Genomic DNA, 25,904 nt, shown 5'->3' with positions numbered 1-25,904 from the left:
TGTACCAAAGCCATAAATGTGTAAATGTATATATTAGATAAGATTTTTTTAAATGTTGGAAACTGTAATTTTGTATTTATTATGAGGTAGTTATGAAATATGATGCACTGTGACTGGTCTGAAGAGTATGTGCAACTTCTGGAGCTGTCACAATATTACAGTACTAATTGACGACACAATTGTTGGTTATCATTGGTTTTAGATTTGAATTCAGTAATCATTATACACATGCTCAACTCTATTTTTGTGCCATTTTGTTGTTGAACCTACTCCTTTTCCAGATTTTTTTTCTCTGCTCTTCCAAGCACTGACTCTTGTTACTTGTGGGCAGTCCTCCAGTATCTCAGCTAATTCCTTATTCTTCATCTGTTTATCCCACTCATCATATGCTGTCAAGCCCCTCAATCGTGGAAAGCATCCTAAGCCACCCTGACTCAATTTACCTCTTACATTCACTCACATATCATGGGAAAATGCTATAAAATGAAAGACAAAGTTACGACATACAAACAACAAAAACAGACCTGCTGGAAAAGCTCAGCAGGTCTGGCAGTTCTGAAGAAGGGTCATTGGGCTGGAATCATTAACTCTGATTTCTCTCTGCAGATGTTGCCAGACCTGCTGAGATTCTCCAGCAATTTCTGTTGTTGTTTCTGATTTCCAGCAGCCACAGTTCTTTCAGTTTTAATGGCATAAAAATAATCAGTTTGTCAGTGCCAAGAAGCATGTTTAGGCCTATACTTGGGAATATAAGTTGATCCTCCTCCTATCTCTTGGCTAATAAATGCATGTTTAGGACTAAATTCATAACAGGAGGTAACTTCGGCTTGTTAGCTCAGAGATACTTCTTTGGGATATATTTGCTGCCTTAGTTACTGAATGGATTCAAGCAGATGATATGGGCTATGTTGTCAAGAAGATGTATGCTAGTTTAAAACACACATGCAGAGCTGGCCACATGTGGAGATTGATGAACAGAAATTGTAACCCTCTGTACCAGGATCAATGTTTCACATTTTATACCTGATGTAAAAGTCAAACCCTACTCTGGAAGGATTTTCTGAAGTTTCAGCTTTCTATATATAGCATATACTTCATATATCACTTCTCTCTACAGTATTTTCAACCAAATCACTGACCACCGTAATGTAATTTGATATCATTCACATTGGCTGCATCATTATACACAACATGTGTACACAATTATAGTAGACCATGCTGAAACACTCCACTGTGGGATGAGTATCTCATCTGTTTATATTTGTGCCTCTTCTCCCTCTGCTTTCCAGTGAATACCCCACAAGCCTTCCATCCCACAACTCTGTGAGGGTTCTGCTGGTCCTCACTTACAACCCCACCAGCCTCTGTATCCAAAGGATTGTAAGCCACCATTTCTCTTACCTCCAGCCAGATACCATGACTAGATACACATTCCCCTGTCTTCCTTTGTCAGCATTTTGCAGGGACCACTTCCTTCAGGCATATGCCCTGGCCTGTTCCTCCTCCATTCCTCACATCCTCATGGCACCTTCCCATGCAGTTGCAGATGGTGTAACACCTGCGTGTTTATCTCTTCATTCCTCACAATCCAAGGTCCAAGACATACCTTCCATGTAGTTGTGATTTACCTTCACTTTGCTTAATTGGCCCAATGTGTGTGCTACTGTCAATGAGGTCTGCTGCACACTGGGGAGACGAACCACAGACTGGGTGAGTACCTTGCAGAGCACCTCTGTTCTGTCCATAAAAATTACTATGAGCTTCTAATTGCCTGCCACTTCAAAACACCACCATGCTCCCACACCAGTGTTTCTGTCTCAACCTGCTGGATTGCCCCAGCAAACCTCAACAGGTTAGCACTGCAGCCTTACAGCGCCAGGGACCCAGGTTCGATTCCAGCCTCGGGTGACTGCCTGTGTGGAGCTTGCACATTCTCCCTGTGTCTGCGTGGGTTTCCTCCGGGTGCTCCGTTTTCCTCCCACAACACAAAGATGTGCAAGCTAGGTGGATCGGCCATGCTAAATTGCCTGTAGTGTTCAGCGGTGTGTGGGGTCTGGGTGGGATGCTCCAAGGGGTGGTGTAGACTTGTTGGGCCAAAGGACCTGTTTCCACACTGTAAGGAATCTAATCTTTAAAAAAAACCTCAAAGAACAGTGTTTCCCCTTTCGTTTGGAGCTTTTGCAACCTCTAGGACTCAATCTTGAGTTCAATAACTTTAGAGCAAGATTGTATCCTTCCATTTTTGTTTTTCAAATTCCAACACTCTGGCCCTGTCATATGTGGACTTCTTTCAACACAGTTTACCCATTCTCTCCTATTCTTAGCCATTTTTATTACTTATTCAGCTTCTGTTCTATTCTGGCTTAGTATCTATAATCCCCTTGTCTGCCTACCCTTTCACATGTGCCTCCCTCTCCCTATGTCTCCACTTATCCACTCAACCCCACCCCCATCACCCATGCTATCTTAATCCTAAATACCACTTTTTCCAAGCTGCTATTAGTCCTGAAGAAGAGTCACCAAGCTTGAAATGTTAAATCTGCTTTCTCCCCACAGACACTGCCAGACCTGCTAAGTTTCTAAAGCAATTTATTTTGATTGTTCAAGAGCCTTCAGATGTTTTGCTTTGTAGATTAATATTGTTTACTGGTGTTAATCAATGCACAAAAGTATCTGCATTCGTAATGATAGTCTTCCAGAATAAATGATGATACGTAACTTCCATATTCTTTCAATTCTCGGTTGTTACCAAAGAAAAGACTGGGAGCTTATACTCCACAGAAATGTATCTAAGACATTTTGTCTCAGCTTTTTGAATAGTCTACAGAGTTTAAAAGTCCCACTGCCATTTCCAATAGATCCCATTTTCGCCACGAGGACAAAGGAGTGGGATTTGATTGTCATAAGGGAAGCCCAATCTCAGCATAATAGTAATCAGATGGTTCTTGAAGGGTACATACAGAAGACCATAAGACATAGGAGTGGAAATAAGGCCATTCAGCCCATCAGGTTCACTCCGCCATTTAATCATGGCTGATGGGCATTTCAACTCCACTTCCCTGTACTCTCCCTTGATTCCTTGTGAGATCAAGAATTTATCAATCTCCGCCTTGAAGACGTTTAACGTCCCAGCCTCCACTGCGCTGTGTGGCAATGAATTCCACAGGCCCACCACTCTCTGGCTGAAGGAATGTCTCCTCATTTCTGTTTTAAATTTACCCCCTCTAATTCTAAGACTGTGCACATAGGTCCTAGTCTCCCGGCCTAACGGAAACAACTTCCCTGCGTCCACCCTTTCTAAGCCATGCATTATCTTGTAAGTTTCTATTAGATCTCCCCTCCACCTTCTAAACTCTAATGAATACAATCCCAGGATCCTCAGCTGTTCATCATACATTAAACCTACCATTCCAGGGATCATCCGTGTAAATCTCCGCTGGACACGCTCCAGTGCCAGTATGTCCTTTCTGAGGTGTGGGACCCAAAATTGGACACAGTACTATAAATGGGGCCTAACTAGAGTTTTATAAAGTCTCAGAAGCACATCACTGCTTTTATATTCCAACTCTCTTGAGATAAACGACAACATTACATTCGCTTTCTTAATCATGAACTCTACCTGCAAGTTAACCTTCAGAGAATCCTGGACCAACACTCCCAGATCCCTTTCTATTTCTGCTTACGAATTTTCTCACCATTTAGAAAATAGTCCGTGCTTGTATTCTTTTTTCCAAAGTGCAAACCCTCACATTTGCTCACGTTGAATTTCATCAGCCATTTCCTGGACCACTCTCCTAAACTGTCTAAATCTTTCTGCAGCTTCCCCACCTCCCCAGTATTACCTGCCTGTCCACCTAACTTCGTATCATCGGCAAACTTCACCAGAATGCCCCCAGTCCCTTCATCCAGATCATTTATATATAAAGTGAACAGCTGTGGCCCCAACACTGAACCCTGCGGGACACCACTTGTCAATGTTTGCCATTCCAAGAAAGAGCCTTTTATCCCAACTCTCTGCCTTCTGTCAGACAGCCAATCCTCAACCCAAGCCAGTCGCTCATCTCGAACCATGGGCCCTCACAGCAGCATCCCGTGAGACACCTTATCAAAGGCCTTTTGGAAGTGTAGAGAGATAACATCCACTGCGATTCCCTGGTCTAACCTACTTGTTACCTCTTCAAAAAGTTCTAACAGGTTTGTCAGGCATGACCCCCCCTTACTAAATCCATGCTGACTTGTTCTAACCCAACCCTGCACTTTCCAAGAATTTAGAAATCTCATCCTTAACAATGGATTCTAGAATTTTACCAACAACTGAGGTTAGGCTAATCAGCCTATAATTTTCCATCTTCTGCCTTGATCCTTTCTTAAACAAGGGGGTTACAAAAGTGATTTTCCAATCATCTGGGACTTTCTCTGACTCTAGTGTGTTTTGAAAGATCACAACCAAAGCCTCCACTAGTTCCTCAGCCACCTCCCTCAGAACTCTAGGATGTAGTCTCTCGGGGCCAGTAGATTTATCAATTTTTTGACCTTTTAGCTTTTCTAGCACTTTCTCTTTTGTAATGCCTACCATACACAACTCTGCCCCATGACCCTCCTCAATTGTTGGGATACTACTCATGTCTTCCACTGTGAAGACTGACGCAAAGTACTTATTAAGTTCTTCAGCTATTTCCTTATTTCCCATCACTTGCCTTCCAGCATCAATTTGGAGCGGCCCTATATGGGATGTAGTAAAATTCATGGCATGGAATTATTTAAATCCCCAGCCCTTTTTTTTAAAAAAATTAAACAGAGGAGACTGCCTGTGTCAGTAAAAGTGAAATAAATCTGTTCTGTCAGTTAAGATTGCAATTTGTTGAAATGAATCTGAAGAATATTATTAATAATAGCGAATGAAAACAACCAATAATTATCTATGTAGGAGGCCCAAAGGATTACAGTTTGCTTGACAGCTCCAAGGTGTACTTAAAGGATTAGCTGTCTTTGATGTGGCATTATAAATATAAATTTGTTTTTATAAGTCGTAAGTACTTGAGCATTTTTGAATGTTTTGAATCAGCTTTCATGAATGGAGGTTTTGTTTTTAACTATTTTAGTGGTTGTTATAAATATGTAGATCCTATGCCACCTGAGGTCAGTCTTGGGTTAATGCTAAATTGACATGCTGCACACAAGGGTAAAGTTTGGTGGATGGATTGGCATCAGTTGGCATTAGACAGGCAGTTGTGAGCCATAAGAAGCCATGGAGATGGATTGGTCCTTGGTTTCTATGGATGATGTGAGGGTGTTTTGGAGGTAGTTGTGGGGCATGAGAAATATATTAGAGGATATGAGGTCATACAGCATGGAAACAAACCCTCGTCTGCCCTGACCAGACATCCCAATCTGACTTTGTCCCATTTGCCAGACTTTGGCCCATATTCCTCTAAACCCTCTAACCATCCAAATGCCTTTTAAATGTTGTAATTGTACCCATCCCCACCTTCTGGCAGCCGACTTACACAGGCGGTTGAACAAAAAGCCAAAATTGCTGTACCATACATGTGAAAAAGTTATTCCTCTGGTTCCTTTTATATCTTTCCCCTCTTACTTTAAACCTACGCTGTCAGGTTTTGAACTCCCCCAACCTATGAAAAAGACTTTGGCTATTCACCGAATCTATGCCATTCAAGATTTTATAAACCTTTATAAGATCACCCCTCAGCATCCGACGCTCCAAGGAGAAAAATCCCAGTTAATTCAGCCTTTCCCTATAGCTCAAACTCTCCAGTCCCAGCAACATCCTTTTAAATCTTCTCTGCACGCTCTCAAGCTTAACAACATCCTTCCTACGGAAAGTTGACCAGAATTGTTCGCAGTATTCTAAAAGTGACCTCACCAGTGTCCAGTATAGCCAAATTAAGACATCCCAATTCCTGTACTCAATGTTCTGACCAATGAAGACAAGCATGCCAAATGCCTTCTTGACCACCCTGTCTACCTGCGACTCCACTTTGAAGGAACTGTACACCTGCACCCCGAGGTCTATTTATTTGGCAATCCTCCCCAGAGTCTTGCCATTAAATATAGAAGTCCTGCTCTGGTTTGCCTTACCAACATTAACACCTCACGTTTATTTAAATTAAATTACATCTGCCACACCTCAGCTCATTGGCCAAGGTGTTCTGATCAAGTCCCTGTTATACTCTGGGAGAATCTTCTTCACTGTCCTACACCATCTATTTTGGCATCATCTGCAAACGCACTAACCATACCTTCTACGTTCACATCAAAATCATTTATATAAATGACGAAAAGCTGTGGACCCAGCACTGATCCTCGTGACACACTCTGGTCACAGGCCCCCAGTCCAAAGAGCAGCCCTCTACCACCGCCTTCTATCTCCTATCTCTAAGCCAATTTTGTATCCAATTTGATAGCTCCACCCCCGCCGCCGCCCAGATTCCATGTGATCTAGCCTCACTAACTAGCCTACCATGCGGACCCTTGCTGAAATCCATACAGACAGTGTTTATTGCTCTTCCTTCAACAATCTTCTTTGTCACCTCATCAAAAAAACTCACCGAGTTAGTGAGACACGATTTCTTATGCACATGTTGACTATCCCTAATCAGTCCTTGCCTTTTCAAAAGCATATAAATTCTGTCCCTCAGAATCCCCTCCAACAATTTGCCCAACATTAACATTAGGCTCACTGGTCTATAATTCACTGTTTTTGCCTCACAGCCCTTCTTAAATATGGCACCACATTAGCCAACCTCCAGTCTTTCAGCATCTCACCTGTGTCTATCTGTGATAGAGATGTCTCAGCAAGGGGCCCAGCAATCTCTTCCTTCGTTTTTCACTGAGTTCTGGGAAACACCTGATCAAGTCCTGGGGGTTTGTTTACCTTTATGCATTTTAAGACCTCTAGCACCACCTCTTCTGTAAATAAACTCTTTTCATGACATCATTATTTATTTCCCCAAGTTCTCTAGCTTCCACGTCCTTCACAGTAAATACAGATGCAAAATATTCACTTATTACCTTACCCGTCCACACATAGATGGCTACATTGATACTTAAGTGACCATATTCTCTCCCTAGTTATTCTTTTACTTTTAATATACCGACAGAATCTCTTTGGATTCTCCTTGCCTCTGTTTGTCAAAGGTATCTCAAGTCCCCTTTTTGACCTCCTGACTTATTTCTTAAGTATACTCCTACTGCCCTTATACCCTTCTTGAGATTCACTTGATCCCTGCTGTCTATATCTGAAAAACACCTTTTTCTTGACTAGAGCTCAATTCCTCCAATGATCCAGCATTTCCTACACCAACCAGCCTTTTCCTTCACACTAACAGGAGCATACTGTCTTTGAACTCTCGTTAGCTCATTCTTAAAGGTCTCCACCTCCCAACCATCTCTTACCTGAAAATACCTTACCCCCCAATCAACTTTTGAAAGTTCTTGTCTAGTACTGCAATTTAGATCTTTAACTTTTAGATTAGGTGCATTCTTTTCTGTAACTATTCTAAACTAATAAAATTATGATTACTTGCCCCAAAGAGCCCCCCCCCAATGACACCTCAGTCATTTGCCCTGCCTTATTTCCCAACAGAAGGTCAAGTATTACTCCTTTTGTCGTAAGTACATTGGCATACTGAAATAGAAGTTTTCTTATATGTATTTAAATTCCTCCCCATCCAAGCCCTTAACACAATGACAGTCCCAGTCTATGTTTGGAAAGTTAAAATCCCCTACCATTACGACCCTTTTATTCTTATGGATACTTGAAATCTCCTTATGTATTTGCTTCCCAATTTTCCACTCACTATTGAAGGCTAAAGTGCATAATATTTAACATAGTAGCAAAGCAACCCATTTCCAATCTTGATCAGGGAAGGAAATAGACACTTTCAATCAGTTTCTCCCTCAACGTTCCTGGCCAGGGCCATTCGCATCTGAAAAAGCACAGAGAAATGCAACAATCCCTGGGAACTAGAGAGGAGAGTACCAGCATTAAATCGCCTCACCTTTTGCAGCACAAAGTTCTATATGCTGTGATTTAAAGGTTTGCAGTCACTTTGAAAACTGCTGAGAAAAAAGCCAACGGTATACTGTAAGCCTGGAGCTAGGGTAGCAGTTGGATAAGGCAGATGTTGTGCCAGGTGGATGTGCTGGATAGGGCTCTAGATGAGTGAAGAGAACAATTAAGTGAATCAGTGCTTAGAGTAGATCAAGGGCCTGGAGGGCTGTTGACGTTGTGGGGTTTGGAGTATTAGGTTGTGTGGGGAGCATGTTGGGCCTATCAAAGTCGGGGGGGAATGTCAGGTTGGGGCTACAGTTTTGTGCTAGGCCTGGAAGAAATAATAGGTATCACGACTGGGAGAGTGGGGTCACATGTTGGATGTGGGAGGGGCTGTGGTAAGAGTTAGTAGTGTGTTGTGTATTTAGTTTAACAGTTATCCAGTAGTTACAGCAGGTTTTCAATTCTTCTGCTTTTCCTAGATGACTTTTTATCAATCTTAAATGAATCAAGTTTCTCCCGAAATCTCTGACTGTCGTTCAGTGTCAGGAACTTTATCAGAAGACCAGAAACTGTTAATTTCCTTGTCAATTTCCATGGAGTCAGGTGCACCGGGTCTCCCAAATAAGCAGCAGCTGAAACTATCTCCATGTTGGAAATTCTGGACCATTCTGTTGTTTGCTTTTTGTTTATCATATGTCATTATAAATTAATAATTAGCAGGGTTTCAAAAGGAATGTTAAGTAAATAATACACAGCTCCCAGCTCAAACGGGAAAGTGGTTTATAAGGATTGGTTGCTCCCACAAAGATTTTATTGCTGTGTTCCAGGTCAGAATCTAGGAAATGGTTTTGTGTGCACTAGCTGCTCCTTTGCCACGCGCACTAACAGGAAAAACATGCAGCAACAATGTGGGCAGGAGTGATGAAACATCCAGGGGAGAGAGAGAAAAGGTGGCAGGAGGGAGTGTGGATAGAAGGGAGAAGCGGGTGAAGAGAGGCAAACATTTGACTCAGAATGTTAACTCTGTCAGAGTTCTGGAGGGTGGATGATACTGTACCTTTAGTTAAGCAAGGCTGTAAAGAAGTCTGGGAACCGTAGACCTGAGAGTCTGGCATCAGTGATGGGAAGTCATTGGAGGGGATTCTGAGAGATAGGACTTACATCCGTTTGGAAAGGCAAGGACTGATCAGGAATAGTCAGCATGGCTTTGAGTGTGGGAAATTGTGTCTCATAACTTTAGTTGAGTTTTTTGAGGAAGTAACCAAAAAGATTGATGATGGCAGAGCAGTAGATGTCATCTACGTAGACTTTAGTATAGCATTTGACAAGGTTCTGCATGGGAGTCTAATATGTAAAGTTAGATCACGTGGGATTCAGGATGACCTTGTCAGTTGGATACAAATTGGCTTGATGGTGGGAGTCAGAGGGTTATGGTGGGGAATTTTTTTTTACTAGAAGCCTGTAACCATCGGTTTTCTATCCGTGCTGGATCTACTTCTGTTTGTGATTTCTATAAACAATTTGGATGAGAATTTAGGGGGCATGATTTGTAAATTGTTGGTATAATTGGTACAGTCGACAGTGACAAAAAGATTTCAAAGGGATCTTGATCAATTGAGCCAATGGACTAAGAAGTAGCAGATGAGTTAATTTGGATAAATGTGAGATATTGCATTTTGAAAAAATAAACAATGGTAAGGCTTGTACAGTTAATGGTAGGGCTCTGTGTAGTGGTGTTGAAGAGAGAGACCTAGGAGTTCAGGTACAAGGTATATTGAAAGGTGCATTTCAGGCAGACAGGGTGGTTAAGAAGGCGTTTAGCACGCTTGCAGTCATTGCACAGACCATTGAATATAGGTTTTGGGATGTAATGTTGAAATTGTACAGGAGGCCAATTTTGGAGTACTGCATACAGTTGTGTTTGCTCTGCTATAAGGAATGATATTATTAAATTGGAGACAGTTCAGAAAAGATTTACCAGGATGTTGCCAAGACTAGAGGGTTGAGCTATTTGGGTAGGCTGGGGCCTTTTTCACTGGAACATAGGAGATTGAGGGGTGACCTTACAGAAGTTTATAGAATCATGAGGTGAATAGGAAAGGGCTTTTCCCCACAAGTGAGTTCATAACTAGGGAGCATATTTTAGCGGAGAGGGGAGAAAGATTTAAAAGCCACCTGAGGAGGAACCTTTTTACAATGTGGGTGGCTCAAATGTGGAATGAACTGCCAGAGGAAGTAGTAGATGCACTACAAATATAACATATAGAAGACATTTGGATAGGTACATGAATAAGAAAGGTTTAAAGGAATATGGGCCAAACCCAGGCTAGTCAGACTAGTTTTGTTTGGGGAAAAATGATCGGCATGGACGAGTTGAATCGAAGGATCTGTTTCTGCACTGTATGACTCTATGACCTTACTTTCCTCTTCATAAATCAACTTGATAAAGTGTTCCTTGTGTTTGTAGTGAAAATAATAAATCATAAAAGCACTGGTTTTAAATAAAAAGTGAAATATTGTTGTTTTTTCTCATATGTGGTCTATAAATGTGGTAGGGAAAATATTCCACCTGACTCCAACAATTCTGATGGTAAGAGCGCATTTTTGATGTGACCGAGATTACTCAAGTTTCCACCCATTGTGATATGCCCTGTATGCTTACTGTGACAACTGGACATGAGGTGGTGAGGAGTGCTTCACCATCCACCCCAATTAGACTAATAATGAGTTCTGAGGAAGGGTGACTGGACCCAAAACATTAACTCTGATTTTTCTTCACAGATGCTGCGAGACCTGCTGAGCCTTTCCAGCAGCTTCTGTTTTTGTTTCTGATTTACAGAATCCACAGTTCTTATAGTTTTTATGGACTAGTACCCAACTTTCAGAGTATTTCTTGGTTTTTCTTTGGCCATGTTAAAGGAGGAATTGTACTCACCTTACTCCAAGAGATACAGTGGGATGTATACCTGCCAAAAGGCCCTATTGTAGGTATCCTATATGTCCCAGCAAAAGAAAAAGAATGATCAATACAAAGGGATCCCTTATTAGCTATAGAGCTAGCCCACTGCTATGTAGCAAATATTCAGTAAAAATTTGGCACCTGTTTTATTTGGTCAGATAGTGGTCTTCCTTTTGGGGTCACTCAGATGCCTTTCCTGAGGAAGTTTAAATCTTAGCCAAAAGCAAGTTTCATACCCCGAAGCGGCGAGAGGAATTGCTTTCTTATCACACTTTGGATCCCTCAAAAGGGCCTGCAGAATGTTTTCACAGGGAAATGTTCATGGGGTTTCATCCCTATTGTTAAAATTAAAGATTCCCTGATCACTTGCAGTTTTGCTGGAAATAAAGAAGTGTAGCTGACGTTCTAGGTGTGCTTCGTGAGTTCTGAATGTCCGTTGATCGGTTTACTATATATTTTCACCATTCATTTTTATTTTCTATTTTCATCAATCACATTTTGTCTTTTTCACAGAAAAATTGAGCTTTCTTTTACAATTAGAAACAGATGTATGGGTTCATCTTTGGTTAGGGAGAGAATGAAGATCTAACTTTTGGAATGACATTGATAACTGTTACTCGAAAATAGTGCATTGTTAAAGCTGCTTTTGTTTTACTTTAACTCTATGCAAATCTTGTCCTTAATCCTGGAGTACCAGTATGCTTGGGTAGATTGCAAGTTGATCATGTGGAGATGCTTCTTTATCCATTATTGGATCTGAAATAGAGGAGGCTTACGAATTATCTGACTTCTTAGTGTGCAAATCATCTAAAAAGCTAAGTTCAGAAGGGTCACACAATGACGAGCTAGTATTAAAATAGTGACTGCATTTAACAAGTAAGCTTTTTTTACCCCAAAAATTGACTTTTCATAGAACTATTTTGTCAGACTTGTTTAATATCTTCTACATGTTAACTGGGAACCTAATTTATCACTTATCTGGGCATGGATGCCAGTTATAGACAGTGTATGTTTTAAACAGAATGGTATTTACTTGCATGATTGCGACAATTCAACAGAAAACAAAGCCTTTTTGAGTGTTCTCCATAACCAATGAAATGAAACTGAAGTTCATAGCCTCAACATGGAAAATAATAAACATTTAAAAATAAATTGTTTTAATGCGGTAGCAACAGCTTTGTTACATAATATTTGTTTAGACTATGTGCCTGATTTAGCAAAATGTCCCAAGAATCTTCCTGAATGTTTTCAAATTAAATTTGACTGTGGTGTATAAGGTGATATTCATGTAGATAAAATTCAAAGAAATCAGAAGGGTTGTAGTGCTGGTTGAGTTCAGAGGTGGAGATGTGAAAAGCTATGTATGTGTTTTAAAACAGGATTATCATTTTAGAATAGAGACTTGCTGCAGTGGTGGAAATGAGCATGCACTGTTGTGATTGGTGAATAGGATTTTGTGCAAGTTAGAGTCTAGAATAAGCTCTAAGTATAGAGTATATTGGTGTAGCCAAGTCTGGAGATAACAAAGGCATTGATAAGATTTCAAGTGAGCTGAGGCAGGGGCTAAATCCGGTAATGTATAATGTTGAAAGTGTGCAATTTGAATAACAGAGCACATATCTGGTCAGAAATTAATCTCCAAGTCAAATACCATACCTTGGTTATGAGTCCAATTCAATCTCTGACAATTATCGGGGAGGTGGTTGTAGTCTGCTAATGAATAGACTTTTGCTGGGACCTGAAAACAATGGCGTTAGTCTATCAATATTTTGTAGGAAGGAATTTCTTCATGTCACATACTGGATGCCTTTCAAGTAGATTAATGATTGTGGAAGGATGAAGCGAGGTAGTGTGGCAAGGTAGAGCTCAGTATTGTCAGATGTGTGGAACTTGATATGTGTTTGGATGATGTTGCTGAGGGGGCAGCACGTAAGTGAGAAATAAGGGGGAGCCAAAGGTTGTTGCTTGCAAGACATCAGAGAAAATGGTGCAGGAATGTACACACAAACCATAATTACATAACAAATGGCCAACACAGCTTTTTGTTTTGGATAAAATGATAAACCAATCATCCATTTGAACACTCAGAAAAATTTCAGATTCCATCGTACTATTTGAAGGACACATAGTAGAACTCTCTCCAGTATCCAAGACAACATTAATCCCTCCAGTGTCATCATCAAAATGTTACCAACTGCATCTGGGTGTTTACTCTGATTTATTTATTCATTGGTAATTATGCTTTCTGCCTATTGGAGTGACTATAATTCAAAAAGATCAAAAAGTGCAATGGGACATCCTGCAGACACAGAAGAAGCAATAGTGAAGAATTCCTTACTTTCTTAAAAGCAATGCTTATTGTGTGCATTTTCTGCGACCTGGTCTGCACTTCCCTCATGTGCCCACTGGTCAAAACTGAATCTCAGCTAATAATTTCTTAATGCTGTCTCTAGGTGCGATGTACTTACTTTCAAAATATTTCAGTACCAGTCAATCAACTTGTAAAGCAAATATGCTGAATACTCAAGTAAACAGAAGGCCCCAAGCTCAGTTTCTGTGTCAAGATAATTCATATGAGACGTACATTAAGTACAGTTCAACTTTGATGTTCCCCAAGGTTGACAAACCTGCTGTAGCTCAGTGCATATGCATTCAAGAATGGTCCCTTTCATAAGTTGGAGAAGGTCTAACCTTTGAGGGAGCAAATCCAAAATAATTACAGACACTACTGATTGAAGTAACACAGTGTGGACCTGGAGGAACATGGCAGGCCAGGTAGCATCAGAGGACCAGGAAAGTTGATGTTTTGGGTCACGACCCTTCTTCAGAAAAATGGGGTATACATCTTTTGTTAACTAAGGCTATGATCTGCTGACCCCAGAATCAAATTTTTATTTGTCATGCAGTAACACATTCAATCTTTGATTAATCCAAAACTCTGTACTGGAAACTTTCAGAAATTGGTTGGTTTCATTGGAGAAGTATTAGTTATTTACCTTGTCTGATTTGGCAAATAATGACATTATTTATTTTTATTGCTTTCAAAGGGAAAAACAAAGTTAGCATTTTTATTGTATGATTCAACTGATAGTAGACAATTTATTATTAGCTGATAAGATGATTTATTGCAAAATGTTTATTTGATTATTTATATTGTTTTGATATTATTAGCACTTTCTTTTGTAAGAATTGGTTGAGTTGGGTTCTTTGGATCCTTTCATTCCACATTTTCTTAGGTGCCACACTGAATGAGTTAAGCTGTGGTAGTGAGCTGTTTTACCACACAAGTGAGGTTTTACATTAAACACCTGCCTGAATAATAATTTGTGATATTTACGGACAAGCTTTCTCTTTGTTTCCTGTTCCTGATGCAATTTATATAATTACTACCAGTATTTTTCCTCTCATCTAAATGTAAAATTGGAATTATTTTGCCAATTTACTTAGTGGTTGGGATTAGAAATATTCTGTAGAAACTGCTAGTATTCTGAGAGTTTTCTCCCTTTAAACAAAGATAATTAGTTCATGTCAATTTGTGCTGTAGTAATAACACTTGCTCTTATTTTGTTTTAGGTATTTGGCCTTCAGAGGAGGTTTTGGCTTATTACTGTATAAAACATAATAATATGTTTAGGTATGTGAAAATATTTCTCTACCAACTTAGTAGTTCTCCATTTATTTAGTATGAAGTGATTGCATATATAAATTAGTCAAGATGGTTTTAGATAATCATAACTTTTGCAGTTGGACTTTGTGGGATTGCCTGGATATACTGTTTCACTTTAGATGCCTCCTGCTAAGTAAAATATGCCAAAGACTCTTCATTTTCACTTGAGATATTTGGCTTCACTTTTTTTTTCCCTTTTTATTTGGAAAATAAAAGTGAAGCCACAGCCAGTGAGCCTTCATTGCCTTTGTTTCTAATAACCTTCACAATGACAGGAATCACCTATTGTGTAATGTGTAAAAGATTCAGTAAAACTACCCATCAAAATTTCTTCAAATCAAATCTTAACATTAATTTTGTTTATTGTTTTATCATAATATTTTAATTAGCATATTTACTTACTTTTAGCTTTATTGCTTTGGAAGCAAAATTTACATCAGATGATTTTGTGTTGTCGCTAAGTATTTACAGCTCATCAGATCTGATCTTATACGGTTGAAATTGCACAAGGCTTCATACATTTTAAATGCAGTTTAGTTTTGACTTGACAGCTGAATAATCTCAAATTAGACACTTTGCCTCTTTCATACTTGAACCAATTCCAATTAAAATGCAACAGTTTAAATACACAAATGGGAAGAGAGACTGTCAAACAGTTATGGAAACACAGGATTTTTTTTGGCTTTTCTTAAAAAGAAGTAACGAAAGCTTTATAAGTTTTGGGTAAGATAAAGACATCAGTTTTTAGATTGTTCTAAGGAAGCAAATGAATGTCAGGCATTGGCTCCCAACATCAGGCAGCATGATCTGTAGAAGTTCAAGAAGGGAACTCACCATTACCTTCTCAAGGACAATGTCCATAACCTGCGAATGAGTAGAAAAAAACCTTGCTGTTACGATTTGGCAAAATCCTTTCAACAGCCCACTACATTTTCCCACAGTTGTAGACAGCTAACCTCTCATGAAACAAAATAATAATAAGGCCGTTTATATGTGTCAGACATAGCTGATTTTAGTGGTTTTACTTGTCCCCTCTTTATTGTTTTGTTTTAGTGTTTTCTCATTATTGATATTTTGACTTTAAAGGAACGGCCATCTGAAAAATAATTATGGTTCCTCTCAGAGTAGAGTTGAGAAGTCCACATTCCCCTTCTCTGCAGAACTGAATTTTGCAGACGAGGAAGGTCTCAAATTTATCCGCATAAGATGCTACATTTGATGACTTCAGCTGACAATCAGTTCCTCTGGGCTAAAGAAGATGCCAAAAATTGGTGGGGCTGCCATTACTGATTATTTTCTGAAGACCTCTTCTGGAATGAATACGACTGGAGAGGACAAAAACAGGATCAATTGTGATGGGCTATGGGATAGAATAGATTGGCAGCTCTAAGGGCCAAGGATTAGACACACGGTGGCAGTTTGGGTGAGCTACTGGAAGCTGATTCTAATTTTGGAGCAATAACACACTATTAATGAACGCCTTTATGGTGAAGTGGAGAAAACGAGGGAGGGGTACAGTTAGTTTTTTTTATATATCAGTTTATGCAGTGATGTCTAATGATGTTATCCGAGACCAAATTGAGATCAGTTACTGAATTCAAAGATGCAATATATTTTCATTAGTGTTAGTCATTTACTCCAACTACTGCAGTTATCGTGTGATTTCAATTCTGTACTCCATCTCACTTGCACCGTTAGTATCTGTAAGTCCAAATAATAACCATTCAATGCTGAGGAACAAGTGTTTTAATGACATTAGTGCAAATGAAAATATATTGGTTGTAATTTTTCAAACTTCTAAAGATGTGTAAAGTGGACCTGCCTTGAGGTTTCCCTTTAAGTATGCTGATAATCTAAAGCTATTTGTCTTTCCTTTATTCTATTACAGTAGTTACTGAATTGAACAAGTATTTGGCTAAAGGAAAGATTCAAACTCCTTCTGCCTCTCTTTTGTTTAGCTTTTCCTCACTGATTCACTGTGCCATCACAGGAGGCATAATCAAGACACAGAGCCTCTCTTGATAAAAATGGAACCTTTTCAGATTTGCAGCACAGCAGTGTTAGTGTTGCAGTGAACACTAATGAGAACCCCCACTGCTTAGCATGCCACACAATTATTTTTTATATAATTATTTTTAAATAGCAAGCTACATGTGGTGATCCAGTGAAGCAGCAAGACTTCTGCCTTTCATATCTTTGTAACTTCCTGCTTGTTGATGTGTTTCTGTAGATGTTGAATTTGCTGTAATGTATATGCCTCCGAAATTGTGTTGTCTAACTTCGGCTGGGTTCTGTAATTTACCTTTTCTCTAAATGTTATTTCTCTGCAGAGGCCTTGCAGTTTGTGAGCTGGGAGGTGGAATGACATGCTTGGCTGGTCTCATGGTAGGTTTTCTCAATTCACTTCTATTCCCCACCGTCCCACTCTAAACCCTGCCCCCAACCCTCCATTCAAGAGTGAATAAAGGAAGGAGGGAGGGGAAGGAAAGTGTTCAGTCGCCTCTGAACTGCTGGGTCATAAGGACTGTCATCTACATCAGTTGAGGTCACGCTGTACAGTCTTGAGACACCCTCTGGCTTGACTTGCTTTCGTATCGTATTGATTTTGATGGTTGCTTTAGATGAGCAGAAACATTTCATCTGGGTGCACTCAGTATCCCGTGTTGTGACATTGCAGGCCCCAAGAAGAGCTACTTCCATTGCCACAGTCAAAGCATTTCAATTGACAGTCCATTTTCCCAAATACATGAAAAGCATCAGCAAAAAAAAAATCACAGTTGGAGCGCTGTGATATAGTTGTTAATGTTTAGTTGTATTATTATGTCAACAAGCATGATCCAGACTTCCAGCAATTAGATTCTTTTAACTTAGATTGACCAGTCAGGAGCTGTCACCTCTACATTCTTTATACTCATGTGTTCAGCAGATATTATGTATCATTGCAGTGCAGTAGAGACAAGTTTTTATTTCTCTCCAAAATAGAAAGCATATTGTTGCACTGATTGACATTTGACAAACCTGTCGTACTCTTATATAATGTGTCTAGGTTACTCGCAAATGTATGAGCATGTCAGCTACACATGCACACATACACACAAAAAAAATTACCCTTACAAAGCCATCTGCTTCCAATGCAAAGTTATGTGAAGGGCATCAGGCGGGCAGACAGAGGCAAGCTGAAAGGCAGAGTGACAGCCTAGTATGATGGCTGTACTAGATAAACAGAAGGCTGCAAATGAAAGCCTCTCAGAATACCATCATCCACTGTCACAATCCAATTACTGAACAGAATGATAGCAAGATAGAGGTTCCCGCAAATGGAATGATAAAAGTATTGACTGATTTGATTGAATGATTAAAATAATGCAGACATAAAATGAAAAAAGATTGAAGATTGTTACTAAGAAATAGGTGAAGAAGCATGATACTGAAGGCTTGTCACTTCTGTCTTCACTTCCACACAAGACAAGCATATTTGCTCATCGTTCGATGCTATTTTCTTTTTGCAGGTTGCTATTTCTGCAGATGTCAAAGAACTTCTATTAACTGATGGGAATGAAAAAGCCATCAAAAGTATCCTTCCTCGTGCAATCTCATCTCAAAGCCCAAAAGTTTTTTTTAAATGTAAGACATGTAATCACCAGAATTATACTACATTTGTTTTCAATCAAATACCATCAGCTGAAAAACCTGATAAATTTCTAGAAATAAGTCATGAAAATGAAAAGAAAATTCAAAAATATAGGAAGTCTTTGAAATGTCAATTGTCACACCCAAACAGCTGTACTTACCTTCCCCAAGCAAATGTTATTTAATCTGTTCTGGACTTCCCGTTATTTTTTCCATTTTCCAGGCATGATGATTACTTATTATTTATCAAATTAAAAGTAAACCAGAATTAATCTTGTGCTCATTAAGTCAAGCCATAAATACTTTTGGAGATGAATTAGACTGATGTACTTTACAGATGAGTAGCTGATGGAAGAAAAAATTGTATGTTCAATTAATATCTGCACTCTAGAAGTTTTACATTAATTCAGTATTATGTAGAAGACTGTCATGGGTTATTTTTTCTTTCCCTTCCCTATGTTTCATTTCAAGATCTGCAATATTCAGATTATATCCTCTGCAGTTTGCCTCCCACAAGTCCAATAGTAGCAATATTTTTAACATGATTCTCTTCCTACAGCCCCTCCTCAAAATTCTTTGCCTTCAAACTTCTCTCTTAGCATTTAGGTATCTTCTCTAACTGTTGCACTGCTGCTTGGTATCTGTTTTCACTATGTAAAGTTCTTTATGGGCTTCTGCATTAAACATGTCTTGATACAAGCTGCTTTATTAAATGATTATCCACTTACTAGTTGCAAGATGGTGATACATGAATTGAGGCAGTGCATGTAATAAACTATAAGAAGGTTGAGACCCACAATGTGGTTGCAAGGATGCAGCTCATATAGATACAACACAACCATCTTGTACGCAGCTTGTTCTCCAATATAGTCAAACTTGGAATAATATGCTTAAATTTGAGAAACTCAACCCAAATGAATGAGAACCATACAGATTTCTAGTTTTGGATAAGAAATGTATTTGGAGTAATCAAAGATTTGGATACCAAGGAAAAGTGGAAAACATGGTTTACATAATTAATAAATTAACATGATGTTTTAAAAAATTTTCAATTACTAAGCATATTTTACAAGTAAGATAGTTTCCTTAATATGTGGCGAAAGTTGAATGAAATAAGAATAAATCAAACCAGGAAAATGTCAGTGCCTTTGGAGTAAAAGAAACGAAAAGCTGAATTGATAAGGAGATATTTGCTCCATTGCCAGAAGAAGTACCCCCAGGCCCAACTTAACGCAATTGTATTTCAAATGGGAGAGGTTGTATCCCAAGATGTTGTGGGAAGTGAGGGAAGAAATTGCAGGGCCCCTGGCAGAGATATTTGTTTCATCGACAGCCGCAAATGAGATGCCTGAAGATTGGATGGTGTCTACTGTTGAGCCATTACTTAAGAAAGTCTGCAAGGAAAGACAGTGGAACTATAGACGGGCGAGCCAGACATTGCTTGTTGTTGGAGGGGCTCCTGAGAGACAGGATTGACATGCATTTGGAAAGGCAAGAACTGATTAGAGCTAGTCAGCATGACTTTGTGTGTGGGAAATAATGTCTCACAAAGTTGTTTGAGCTTTTTTGAAGATGTGAGCAAGCAGAAAGAATAAAGCAGAGTGGAAGACATTGTCTACATGGACTTTGACAAGATTCCACATTGTAGACTGGTTAGTAAGGTTAGATCATATAGGATCCAGGGAGAGCTTGCCAATTAGATACAAAATTGGCTTGACAGTGGCAGAGGGTGTGTCAACTTTCAGTTAGCCGTAAATTTTGAGATATTACATTTAGTTCCCCATCTAAATCATTAACATATATTGTGAATAGCTGTACTGATCCCTGCAGTACTCCACTAGTCAGTGCCTGCCATTCATAAAAAGACCCATTTATTCCTGCTCTTATTTTCCTGTGTGCTAATAATTTTCCATCCATCTCAATGTAATATACCCAATCCCATGCATTTTCACTTGTTGCATTAATCTTCTATGTGGGACTTTGTCAAAAGCCTTCTGAAAGTCCAAATAAACCATATCCACTGGCTCCCCCAAACAACTCTGCTGGTTACATCCTCCAAGAATTCCAGTAGATTTATCAAGCATGATTTCCCTTTTGTAAATCCTTGATGATTGTAACTGATCTACCACTGTTTTGTAATTATTTTACTATAAAATGATTGATAATGGACCCCAGCACCTTCTCCACTACCAGTGACAGACTCACTAGTCTATAATTTCCTATTTTCTCTCTATCTTCCTTCTGTTAAATAATAGGGTTACAGTAGCAGCCCTCCAATCTGTGGGAACTCAATTACAGAGTCCAAAGAATCTTTGAAGGTGACCACCAATGCATCCACTATTTCTAGGACCACTTCCTGAAGTACTCATTGAATTATAGAATGCTCACAGTGTGGAAAGAGGCTAATCATCCCAATAAGTCCACACCACCCCTCCGAAGAGCATCCCACCCAGATCCATGTCCCTACCCTTTCCCTGTAACCCTGCATTTCCCATGGCTAATCCACCTAATCTGCACATCTTGGGACTGTGGGAGGAAACCGGAGCATCTGCTGGAAGCTCACGCAGAAAAGGGGAGAACATGCAAACTCCACATAGACAGTCGCCTAAGGGTGCCAAGCCACCGTGCCACCCCTGTGATGTAGATTATCAGGCACTGGGGAATTATCAGCTTTCAATCCCATCAATTTCTCCAACACCCTTTCTCTCCTAATAGGCAGTTCCTTTAGTTCCTCCCTCTCACCAAGCCTTTCAATTCCTATCATTTTGGGACACTGTATTTTAAGTTTCTACATTAATTACCCCCATCTATTATTGATTACTGATACTTTCTGCAAGAACTTAATAGTTAGCCATGTTTAATAAATACTCCCCAGGACTTTTAATCAGTTAAGTTTAGATAAATGTGAGGTGTTGCATTTTGTTAAGGCAAATTAGGGCAGGACTTATACAGTTAATGGTAGGGCCCTGGGGGATGTTGCTGAACAAGAGACCTATGGGTGCAAGTGCATAGTTTCTTGAAAGCAGAATTGCAAGTAGACAGGGTGGTGCAGAAGACATTTGGCACAGTTGCCTTTATTGGCCAGAACATTTGAGTATGGGAGTTAGAACGTCATGTTATGGCTGCACAGGACATTGGTGGGGCCAGGTTTAGAATACTGTGTGTAAGTATGATCACCTTTCTGTAGGAAGGGTGTGGTTAAAAAAATGAGATGGTGCAGAAAACATTTACAAGGATTTTGTATCAGTGATAATGGGAACTGCAGATGCTGGAGAATCCAAGATAATGAAATGTGAGGCTGGATGAACACAGCAGGCCCAGCAGCATCTCAGGAGCACAAAAGCTGACGTTTCGGGCCTAGACCCTTCATCAGAGAGGGGGATGGGGTGAGGGTTCTGGAATAAATAGGGAGAGAGGGGGAGGCGGACCGAAGATGGAGAGAAAAGAAGATAGGTGGAGAGGAGAGTATAGGTGGGGAGGTAGGGAGGCGAGAGGTCAGTCCAGGGAAGACGGACAGGTCAAGGAGGTGGGATGAGGTTAGTAGGTAGGAGATGGAGGTGCGGCTTGGGGTGGGAGGAAGGGATGGGTGAGAGGAAGAACAGGTTAGGGAGGCAGAGACAGGTTGGACTGGTTTTGGGATGCAGTGGGTGGAGGGGACGAACTGGGCTGGTTTAGGGATGCAGTGGGGGAAGGGGAGATTTTGAAGCTGGAGAAGTCCACATTGATACCATTGGGCTGCAGGGTTCCCAAGCGGAATATGAGTTGCTGTTCCTGCAACCTTCGGATGGCATGATTGTGGCACTGCAGGAGGCCCATGATGGACATGCCATCTAAAGAATGGGAGGGGGAGTGGAAATGGTTTGCGACTGGGAGGTGCAGTTGTTTATTGCGAACCGAGCGGAGGTGTTCTGCAAAGCGGTCCCCAAGCCTCCGCTTGGTTTCCCCAATGTAGAGGAAGCCACACTGGGTGTAGTATACCACATTGGCTGATGTGCAGGTGAACCTCTGCTTAATGTGGAAAGTCATCTTGGGGCCTGGGATAGGGGTGAAGGAGGAGGTGTGGGGGCAAGTGTAGCATTTCCTGCGGTTGCAGGGGAAGGTGCCGGGTGTGGTGGGGTTGGAGGGCAGTGTGGAGTGAACAAGGGAGTCACGGAGAGAGTGGTCTCTCCGGAAAGCAGATAGGGGTGGGGATGGAAAAATGTCTTAGGTGGTGGGGTCGGATTGTAGATGGCGGAAGGGTTGGAGGATCCCATCCCCCTCTCTGATGAAGGGTCTAGGCCCGAAACGTCAGCTTTTGTGCTCCTGAGATGCTGCTGGGCCTGCTGTGTTCATCCAGCCTCACATTTCATTATTTACAAGGATTTTGCCAGGATTGGATGGTTTGTAGGGAGAGGCTGAATAGGAGCATCAGAGGCTGAGGGGTGATCTTATTGAGGCTTAGAAAATCATGAAGAGCATGGATAGGGTGCGTAGTCAAGGTCTTTTTCTTGGGGTCGGAGAGCCCAAAACTATAGGGCATAGGTTTAAGGTGAGAGAGGAAAGATTTAAAAAGGACTTGAGGGTTAACTTCTTCACAAGAGGGTAGTGCGTGTATGAAATGAGCTGCCACAGGAAATGATGGAGGTGGGTACAATTACAACATTTAAAAGGCATCTGGATGGGTATATGTATAGGAATGGTTGACATGGATATGGGCCAAATGCTGGCAAATGGGACGAGGTCATATTGGGATGTCTGATCTGCAGATGAGTTGGACCAAAGGGTCTGTTTCCGAGCAGTATGACTCTAAGTGGTGTGCCACATGAACCTGTGTTGGAGTTCCAACTTCTTATAATTCATATAAATGATCATGATGAAGGGACCAAAGATATAGTTGCTAAATTTGCTATGAGGAAGATATATGGATTTTCTGTGAAAGGGAAGTCTTGCTTAATATATTTATTTGAGTTCTTTGAAGAGCTAACGTGCTGTGATGTACTGTACTTCAATTTCCATTTGATAAGGTGCCACATCAAAGCTTAATGGAGAAGATATAAAAGCTCATGGTGCAGGGATACAAAGGGATAAATAAATAAAGTAAGTGACAAAAATTTAACAAATTAAATAAGAATGAATGAGATGAAGAGAAAATTATTCTCACAGGATCATGAGACTCTGGAACTCTTTCTCAAAAGATGATGGAAGCTCTGAATATTTTTAAGGTAGAGGGTTGTTAAGATTCTTGGCAGCATGGAATGAGAGGTTCACAGGGTGGGTGAGAATGTGGAGTAGTTACATTGGTTCTGGATTGTCTTAAATCTGTTCAACCATGGTCAGCTGAGTGTAAAAGATTCCTTGGCTGTATTCAAGCAGCCAGTTTTTCTGGTGTCCAGTCCAACATTCATCGCTCAACCGAATTTTAAAAATGGCATCTGCTTATTCCTTTACTTCATGAGAAATTCTACTATGTGTGTGTTGGCTAAACTAATCAACAGCAACTTTGAACTCCAAAAGTATTCATTGGTTGTGCAGTCATGCAGCACGGAAACAGACCCTTCTGCCCAACTCATCCACACTGACCAGAAATCCCAATCTGTCATAGTCCCATCTTTCAATTTATCTATAATGATCGACAATAAAGATGGTCATAGATTTCAGTCCCAGTGTATGTAATGATGTATTGACCAGTACATTTTAGCCTTAAAAAGTTAGAATTCTGATCTGGTTCTGGGAAATGCAGTAGACTAAGTCAATTAAGTGCCAATAGAGAAACACATAAGCGTTCAGAAATCTAGCAATAGCAGACTCGAATTCAACAGCAGTGTCGTAATAAGTGAACAAGTGCAGTTCCTTCCGGAGACATTCAACTAAAGACGTTCATCAGATGCAAGATTCAAACTTGTTCTGTTTTGTAGAATCCCTGTGACAAGCCTGATGAGATCAGCTAATATTATAGCATGGTAGCATAGTGGTTGTGGCAATGGCTACATAGAAGTGATAAAATGAAATCCCACCATAACAATTTGTGCAACTGAATTCAGTAAATGTGGCACCAAAAGAAAACAATCGCAAAAGCTGCTGGATCACGTAAAAATCTAAACTACTTCATTCATGATCTGCAGGAAAGGATTTGTTACCTTTCGTTCCAACCTACACATGACTTCATACTATGCAGCAATGTTTCTACCTTGAAGAGTTAAGTATAGAATCTTTTTGCTTAGATTTAAGAAACAATAGAAGTGCCATTACACCACTAAAGCTTTCCCACTTGTTGATAGTTTGTAAAGGGTCAAAACTGCAGGGAAATAACAGAGGTGCAAGAATGAAATAACATTGACAATACCGGAATTTACTAAATCTGATATTAACTGGAATAATCTGAGAAAGAGGAGATTCTGAAGTACACTCGATTTTTTTTGACCAGTAAGATTTTCAGCCTAAAGAAGGTAGAATTCTGATCTGGTTGTGGGAAATGTAGTAGAGTAAGTTGATTAACTGCCAATAGGGAAACACATAGGGGTTCAGAAATCAGATATTTTTCTCAACAACCTGTTCAGGGATATTATTAAACACCTCTTGAGTAGGTAGCACTTAAATTCAAGCCTCCTGGCCCAGAAGTAGGATTACTACAACTGTACGACAAGAGCCCTTTGGGGACAGGGATTGTTGTCACTGATTTAGAGTTAAGCAATTTCGAGTAAGAACATTTCATTGATAGAGGTCCAACTTCAGTAGGGTGACAATGATTTCAGTTCATCCAGGACAGACACAAACATTGACAGGAAAAGTTGAAAAAAGAATAGGGGCTGCTTTTTGAGTGAACATGTTTGGGTAGTTCTTTTTTTACCCTTTCATTTTTAGAATGTGGACTTTGCTGGCTAGGCTAGCATTTATTGTCAATTACTAACGGTTGAGTGTCAAATCAGATGGGTATTTACAACAATTAATAATGGTTACATTGTCATTATTTAGACCAACTGTTAAATCCAGATTTTTTTTGAGTTCAGTTGAACGATGTCTTATTACCTCTTGAGAACACAATGAGACTGGGCAAAATGTGTCGATGCAGGCTAGAAGGGTCAAAGACCCTTTTCCTGTGCTGTGTTGTTCTTTGTTAATAACAATTTCCAGTGCCTTCTTTCAACGTGTGGTCTTTTTTTGCCTTTTCCTTTATCCATTCGTCTGTGTCAGAGGCACCTACTTGTCTTGCTCAGAGGCTTGCTGCATTTCTTTAGATGTGGTTTGAGGTTAGTGTTTTTAAAAAGGTAACCATGAGGGTATGAGAGCCATGTTTGGCTAAGATAAATTGTAAACTAGGTTCACAGATACATTAACAAAATTACAGTGAAGTCTGTTAAGGAGATATATAGGGCTGACTGGATGTGAGTTTGCTCGCTGAGCTGGAAGGTTAGTTTTCAGACGTTTCGTCACCATTCTAGGTAACATCATCAGTGAGCCTCCGACGAAGCGCTGGTGTTATGTCCCGCTTTCTATTTACCTGGTTAGGTTTCCTTGGATTAGAAAGCGGGACATAACACCAGCACTTCGTCGGAGGCTCACTGATGATGTTACCTAGAATGGTGACGAAACGTCTGAAAACTAACCTTCCAGCTCAGCGAGCAAACTCACATCCAGAACCTCAACCTGAGCTA

General features: G+C 40.1%; 1 protein-coding gene across 2 annotated transcripts in view; it reads left to right on the top strand.

Annotated features, from left to right (window-relative positions):
• The window catches only part of camkmt (calmodulin-lysine N-methyltransferase), a 328,636-nt gene that overhangs the window by 223,495 nt on the left and 79,237 nt on the right, over positions 1-25,904 (top strand). Inside the window, exons 4-6 of one of the 2 annotated variants that reach the window (XM_048535462.2) lie at positions 14,550-14,610; positions 16,974-17,028; positions 18,153-18,216. In XM_048535462.2, coding sequence (XP_048391419.1) covers positions 14,550-14,610; positions 16,974-17,028; positions 18,153-18,216 — 180 coding nt within the window. Of the gene's footprint in view, positions 1-14,549; positions 14,611-16,973; positions 17,029-18,152; positions 18,268-25,904 lie in introns of both variants that reach the window. The other variant, XM_048535461.1, reaches the window with a different exon arrangement.

This window comes from Stegostoma tigrinum, chromosome 9 (genome assembly GCF_030684315.1).
Source record: "Stegostoma tigrinum isolate sSteTig4 chromosome 9, sSteTig4.hap1, whole genome shotgun sequence".
Lineage (NCBI taxonomy): Eukaryota > Metazoa > Chordata > Chondrichthyes > Orectolobiformes > Stegostomatidae > Stegostoma > Stegostoma tigrinum.
The sequence above is the reverse complement of the archived record's forward strand: the minus strand, read 5'-3'. Positions and strand labels throughout refer to the sequence as shown.